The sequence below is a fragment of the Galeopterus variegatus genome, unplaced genomic scaffold (assembly GCF_000696425.1).
Source record: "Galeopterus variegatus unplaced genomic scaffold, G_variegatus-3.0.2 Scaffold98, whole genome shotgun sequence".
NCBI lineage: Eukaryota > Metazoa > Chordata > Mammalia > Dermoptera > Cynocephalidae > Galeopterus > Galeopterus variegatus.
In genome coordinates this window covers 731,754-739,574 of record NW_007726209.1, presented here as the reverse complement: position 1 = coordinate 739,574, position 7,821 = coordinate 731,754, and the positions used below count along the sequence as shown (strand labels likewise).

The 7,821-nt window shown below is 35.5% G+C and overlaps 1 protein-coding gene across 1 annotated transcript in view; it reads left to right on the top strand.

Annotated features, from left to right (window-relative positions):
- Window positions 1–7,821, top strand: part of ZRANB3 (zinc finger, RAN-binding domain containing 3) — a 250,551-nt gene that overhangs the window by 124,347 nt on the left and 118,383 nt on the right. Inside the window, exon 5 of the mRNA XM_008583513.1 lies at window positions 3,221–3,452. Coding sequence (XP_008581735.1) covers window positions 3,221–3,452 — 232 coding nt within the window. The remainder of the gene's footprint in view (window positions 1–3,220; window positions 3,453–7,821) is intronic.

Sequence of the window (7,821 nt, the reverse complement as noted above, 5' to 3'; positions counted from 1 at the left end):
TGAGGGTTGCGATCCGTTGCCGGACACAGAAAAAGACAAAAAAAAAAAAAAAAAGAAATTTCACAACTTTTCAATGATTAACCTAAAGTTTGTGGTCTTTTATTATTAGCAACGGTGGTAGATTTTACTTTCCAAGTTGTTAATTAATATGCAAGTTTTATGTATGACTCAAAAAATAATATTAGCAAGTTTGATTTTCTTTATTATGTTAATTTATAATTTTGATATTTTATGTCTTGAAAATATTTGCTTTGTGGTTATTTGAAGTCCTTACTCTAAAAATCTGTCACAGTATTACTAGTGATTTTTTCTCATTTTGCCTTTTAACCATTGGGGTAAGTCAACTAATTTGAATAGTGACTGTCACCTCTCCCCCAGGGTGACAGAGACACAAAGGATTACTCAAAGCCCATTTCTTCTGAGCAGTGAGAAGCCCCGAAGGGGTTAATTTTCCACAAACCCTCAAGAGAGAGGCATTCCTCCTCGGAAAATTAACAATGAACTGGGTCTTTTCTCAGTGTTTATTCTCCAGGCCAGAAAGTTACAAAAAAGGAACATAGGTAGTTTCAAAGAGAACAGTAAGATAATTGTCATGGCAACAGTCATCAGGGTTAGTTGCACCAAGGATATCTGCCCTTGGAGCCAGCAATTTTGCTGTGTTACATTTCTTTATCTACAACAGAGACTTCAAAAAAGGAACATAGGTAGTTTCAAAGAGAACAGTAAGATAATTGTCATGGCAACAGTCATTAGGGTTAGTTGCACCAAGGATATCTGCCCTTGGAGCCAGCAATTTTGCTGTGTTACATTTCTTTATCTACAACAGAGACTGTAGCCTGGGGAAAGTTTCCTTTCTTTTGCAAGCTTAACATTTCTATGTGTAATTTTAAAAAGTTAGGTTATACCTGAAACTACAGGGCTTTGGAAGCTAGGCCCTGTGAAATACATTTGCTTTATTAATGTTATTACACTCCACAATTGACAAGTTATTACCTTGAATATCTAGGTGAATCATGCAAATTATCAAGTTACTAGAGGTTCAAAATCATCAGTTTCTGAGCCTTAAATAAAAAGCAATATATCTACCTGAAATAAGTGAGTTAATACGTAGGTTTTTTTGATTGTAGTATTATTATACTGTATTGTGTTCTCTAAGACTGTAACATAAAGACTATTTGTAGAAATAATGTTGACTTTGTGAATGTAGAAGGAAGAAACATTGAAAAATTGGGCTGGCAGTTTAAAAATGTGGTACTGACAACACCAAGGCACCAAGGTCAAGGGTTTGGATCCCTAATAACACAAACATTAAAGGTTCACTGGCCAGCCATCTAAAACAAAACAAAACAAAGGGTTTGGATCCCCATGCTGACCAGCTGCCAGAAACAAAAACAAAAAGTATACAAAGTAGATGGAGGGCCTTTTCTCCATGGGCGCAAGAACTTTAGGACAGTATTTGTAAGGTTAAAATAAAATATAGAAAATCATTATGAATAAATCTCCTCTCCTCCAAAAAACTGCGTAAAATTGAAAAGACTTAAGGATTTGGACAATGTAGAATTTAGCAAGGTCTCCATAACCATTTTCTGTTAGCTATACTGTATTTAAATGTTTAAATTTGCTTAAAGTATGTCTTCTCTATCTTTTAATTAATTTATATCATCTAATTTTCATCAACATTTTGGAAATAAACTCTTGGAATTAAACAGTGGCTGATATTTTATTTGAATAACATTTGGGGTATGTTAGATAGGACCAGTTATATAAGTTTTCTGAAAGATGTTAGCTAAGGACAGAAAAACTATCCAGTGTCTTCCAGCTACTTAAATAAGCAGCTTTAGGTATATACCAACATGTGTTTCCACAAGTACATATGTGTATACTTGCTTCTGGCATATACCAGTTATGCCTAGACTGTTCACTAGTCAACACATGGCAGGATAGACACTACAGAGACTGCTGCAGTGGCCTTTGAAACTCTCATCTTCTGTATATTGCTCACAGTATACCTATGATAGTAATATTAACGCTGTACTCTTCTTCTGCAGGCTCTTCTGGTGTATGAGTACAGTGATAAAATCATAGATCTCTGTATTAAGTAGATTTATCCAAGACTTGAAATGCATTTGCCATTTTTTAAAAAAAGCAGTTACCATGGTGGTACTGGCTACTTAGGAGCTCTGCCTTTTCTTTGAAAGTTGACTTAGTGTTTTTTTGTTTGTTTGTTTTTTGTTTTGGGTTATTTTTTTCAGCTGGCCTGTACAGGGATCTGAACCCTTGACCTTGGTGTTATAACACCATGCTCTAACCAACTGAACTAACCAGCCAGCTAAGCTCTGCCTTTTCTGTTAGAAAATTGCAGAAGACTGGCTCCGTTACTTATTTTTCACTGGTGATACAGAAAATGCAAACGTGATATGTTTTAATATTAATGAATTTATTTGTCTAAATTATTTCATTCTACAAAGATTTATTGGGAGCATAGCACTGTATATACAAAGACAAATAAGACACATTCTCTGCCCTCACTAATCTAATGATATAGTAAGGGAGATAAATATGTAAATTAATAATTTCATGACAAGTAAGATAAAGAATATTACAGTTGTATGAATTATAGAGGTCAAAAATCAGGGGTCACTTTAGCACATGAGTTGGTACCCTTCCTCTCTTCTAACCACACTCTATCACCTCAGGGCCAGGGACCTCTTTGTTGTCACAGTGACTGAGGGACTCTACTAGCCTCTAATGGATAGAACCGGAAATGTTAAATGCCTTGTAGTACACTGGATAGCCCTGAAATACAAGTATTGTCCTGCTCAAAATACCAGTAGCACCCGGTTAAAAAACTGCTATCCTTTTCGTGTGAAAGCTTCATTAAAGAGTCAACTAATATTTTAGTATCCACTTTATGCATGATCCTGGGTGCATAAAAGCAAATATTGTCAGAAGGTGATGTTCTTATCCTAGTAAAATGTGGCTTGCTGGATGTCACAATCTTCCAATTTTGGCTAAGCAAAATTTTGAATTTTGGATCCTAGTTTATCATACTTGAAGACTGTAAAGTCTTAAGAGAAATTGAGTTTTAGTAGTAGTACCAATCACCTCTTGTTTTACCCTTTTCTTCTTTCTTCTCTGTGTTTTTCCCCAAAAGAGTTGTGTGGCTTATGATAAATTGGTTACTGAGATATTTTTAAAGTACATGTATTTTCTTTTCTAGGAGAATATCGACCAGCAAAGTGACAGTTTTGGGTTATGGTCTTTTAACCACAGATGCAGAGACTTTGATAGATACACTGAATAATCAGAACTTTAAGGTGGTTATAGTGGATGAATCACACTACATGAAGTCCAGAAATGCAACCCGCAGCAAGATTTTATTGCCAGTAGTACAGAAAGCCAGACGAGCCATTCTTCTTACAGGAACTCCAGCTTTGGGAAGGCCTGAAGAGGTATTAAAATCCTTATACTTTGTGCTTAGGGGAAAAAAAAAAGGAAAATTGAATCAATCACCCGTTTTGTAGTTTTCAATTTCAAATTAGATGTGTCAAATGCCAAAAGAGTACATTGGAAATTTCCAGATAGCTACTGATGATTAGATATATCTTTTATTATAAATGTTTTTACTTATTTACATGTAAACTGTAACCATACTTGTAGGTATGTATAAGAAATAGTTTATTCTTATTATAAGGTTTTCATATTTTGTACAAATCTGTATTATTCTTTACACATGTTCCTGAGGTTCTTCTATGGTCTTAATCTTCATTTATCTTATCTATTTTACATTATAAGATCTTTTGAATTGGGGTTCAATCTACTTTATTTCTTTTAGACTGCATTGTGGACTTCTCTCTGTTCCCCTTTCACTTGGAGATTCACATTTGGGGAGGTAGAGAGGAACTAGAGCTTATGTGCAGACCAGATAATATACCTACTTAGAATGGAGGAATAAGGCATTTGTATGATACCCCATTTAGCTTTTGCCTAAGAGGCAGGTAGGGTATGGATTGTTTAAAGGGTTGGGAAGAAGAAATGATGGATGAAACTCTTATGCGTCTGAAAGTGTCAGTGTGTTCCTTAAAGAAGCCCTGTCTGCTAAACTGAGTCATGGAAAAAACGTGGGCTTCTTGTCTTGTAGAGATGCTGGGAGAATTAAAGGAAATATTGCTTTGAAAGTAGCTAGCCCTATGCCTTGGCACATAGTAAGTACTCAACATATGATAGCCATCATTATTACTCATTATTAAGCCAAACCTGGGTGACAGCTATTATCATTGCATCTCTAACAGGATTACCTGGGCTCCGATTTTGAATTCTGCTCTGGAAATCTTCTGAGATACACATAACAGTACATAGATAGTGAATGTAAAATGCTTAGTTTTGCCTTTTATATTTTTTACTCTTGGATACCCACTGGCACAGAGTACACCCAAGTAATTTACTTACGTTATGTTCCAAAATTATGTCATTGAATAATAGGAATGATAATACCTCAAAATCATGAAATGTATCACTCAAGAGAGTATGTAAGATATATACAGTATATATTTAAAGTGATAATAAAATGAAATCTCTTCTACTTTTTATCTAGCATAAGAAATAGAACATTGACAACACAACAGTGGTCCTTGTGTCACACTATGATCACATGTCAGTCTTTTTATCCGTCACTCAGGGCAGTCACTACTCAAAGCAAGGGTAAATCTCAGTTTTGAGGGTCCTGATTGTGCAATTTATGTTTGGGACTTTTTAAGAAAAAGAATATAAAATTATAAATTCTAAGTTAGGAGTTTTGAAATTGGGAAGTGTGAGTCCTCCAATTTTGTTTTTCTTTTTCCAGATTATTTTGGATATTCTGGGTCCCTTGAATTTACATATAAAGTTTTTAATCAGCTTATCAAGTTTTGCAAAGGACCCATCTTGAATTTTTTTATAGGTATAAAAAAATTTATAGGTATAAAAAAAAAGAATCCATAGATTGCTTTGGAAAGTATTGCCGCCTTTACAATATTTAGTCTTCCAATCCATGAATGTGAGATATCTTTCCGTTTGTTTATAGGTGGTCTTTAATTTTTTCCCAACAGTACTTTGTAGTTTTCACAGTATAAGTCTTATGCTTCTTTTGTTCAATTTATTCCTAGTATTTTATTTATTTTTTGGTCTGTTATATATGGAATAGTTTTCTTAATCTCATTTTAGATTGTTCATTGTTAAGTATAGAAATATAATTGATTTTTGTGCATTTGTCATGTATCTTGCAAACTTGCTGAACTCATTTATTAGTTTTAATAATGTTTAGTGAATTCTTTCAGATTTTTTATATACAGTCCATCCCTTACTTAACAATGGTTCAACTTAAGAATTTTTGACTTTACAATGGTGTGAAACCATTCTGCTTTTCACCTTTCAGTACAGTATTCAATATATCATATGAGATATTTAACACTTTATTATAAAATAAGCTTTCTGTTAGATGATTTTGCCCAACTGTAGGCTAAGGTAAGTGTTCTGAGCATGTTTAAGGTAGACTAGGCTAAGCTACGATGTTCAGTAGGTTAGGTGTATTAAACACATTTTCAACTTAATGATATTTTCAACTTGTGATGGGTTTATGGGGATGTAACCTCATTGTAAGAGGAGGAGCATCTGTATAAGATTATCTCATGTGCAGATAGAGATAGTTTCACTTCTTCCTTTCTAACCTCCATGGCCTTTATTTCATTTTCTTACCTAATTGCCCTGGCTAGAACTTCCAGTACCATGGTTTTTTTTGTTTGTTTTTTTGTCTTTTTTCGTGTCCGACAACGGACTGCAACCCTCAGTGTCGCACCCATACCGGACCGGGACCGGCAATGGGATCGCAACCCTCGGCGCTGCGCCCGCCCCTCGCTCAGCCAGTGAGCGGGAACCGGTCTGTATGTGGGATCCGAACCCTCGGCGGGAGCACCGCCGCGCTTCCCAAGCGGCGCACTGTAGCAGTGCGCCACCGGGCCGGCCCCTCCAGTACCGTGTTGAATGGAAATGGCAAGAACGCGTTCAGCCTTTTACCTTCAAGTATGATGCTACTTGTGAGGTGGAACGCATTCAGCCTTTTACCTTTAAGTATGATGCTACTTGTGAGGTTTCCTGAGATTTTCTTCATCAGGTTGAGTGTTTAATCATGAAGAAATATCTAATTTGTCGAATGCTTTTTCTGAATCAATGAGATGATCATGTGGTTTTTATCCTTTATTCTATTGATATGGTGTATTACATTAATTGATTTTGGGTATTAAAACAACCTTGCATTCCTGAGATAAATCTTACTTGGTCATGATATAATGTATATAATCATTTTAATATGTTGCTGAATTTGGTTTGCTAATATTGTGTGGATGATTATTGTGTCGATATTTATAAGAGATGTTGGTCTGTAGTTTTATTTTCTTATGCTAAATGAATTTCTCTGGTTTTGGTGTCAAGGTAATACTGGCCTCAGAATGAGTTAGGAAGTGTTCCTTCCCTTCTCGTCTATATTTTGAAAGAGTTTATAAAACATTAGTATTACTTATTTATTTATTTATTTTTTTAATGTTTGGTAGGATTGTTTTAATGTTTGGGAAGTTATGTGGGCCTGGCCTTTTCTTTGTAGGTAGTTTTTGGATTACTAATTCAGTATCCTCACTGAATATATATTCAGATTGTTTTTTTCTTCTTGAGTCAGTTTAGTACTTTTGTCTTTCTTGAAATTTGACCATTCATCTGAGTTATCTATTTTATTGGCAAACAGTTGTTTATAGGATTCCCTTATAGTCTTTTGTGTTTCTGTGTGGTTCGTAGAGATGTCCAGTCTTTCATTCCTGATATTAGTAATTTGAGTCTTCTCTCTTTTTTCCTTTTGTCTTTCTAGCTAAAAAGAAAAGATTGTCAACGTTCTTGATCTTCCCAAGAACCAACTTTTCATTTTTCTTTATTTTTTTCTATTCTCAATTTTGCTTTTTTTTTTCTAATCTCTATTGTGTCCTTTCTTCTATTTGCTTTGGGGTTAGTTTGCTCTTTCTTTTCCAGTGTCTTAGGTAGAAAGTTAGGTTATTGATTTGAGATCTTTCTTTTTTTCTAACATAGGAATATGGGGCTATAAATTTCTCTCTAGGCACTGCTTGTGCTACAACTCATGTTTTGGTGTGTTGTGTTCTCAGTTTAATTTATCTCAAAGTATTTCCTAATTTCTAATTTCTAAATTCCCTTGTGATTTCTTCTTTAACCCATTAGTTTTTTAGGGGTGTGTTGTCATATAAAACAGATGTAAAGCACCAAAGTTGCTTTAGAAAACACTTTGGCAGTTCCTTAAAAAGATAAAACCATGGAGTTACTATATGACCCAACAGTTTCATTCCTAGGTATATACCCAAGAGAACTGAAAACATATCTTTGTCAAAAGTTGTATAGGTGTTTATAGTAGTGTTATTAATGATATCCAGAAAGTGGAAACAAGTCAAATGTCCATCAGTCGATGAATGGGTAAATAAAATGTAGTATTTTCATACAGTGGAATATTATTGGCCTTAAAAAGGAGTGAAGTAGGGCCGGCCCGGTGGCGCACTGGATAGTGCGCCGCTTGGGAGGCGCGGCGGCGCTCCCGTCCGAGGGTTCGGATCCCACATACAGACCGGCTCCCGCTCACTGGCTGAGCGAGGCGCGGGAGCAACACCGAGGCTTGCAATCCCGTTGCCGGTCCCCGGTCCGGTACCGGGGCAACACTGAGGGTTGCGATCCGTTGCCGGACACGGAAAAAAGACAAAAGACAAAAAAAAAAAAAAAAAAAAAAGGGGGGGAAAT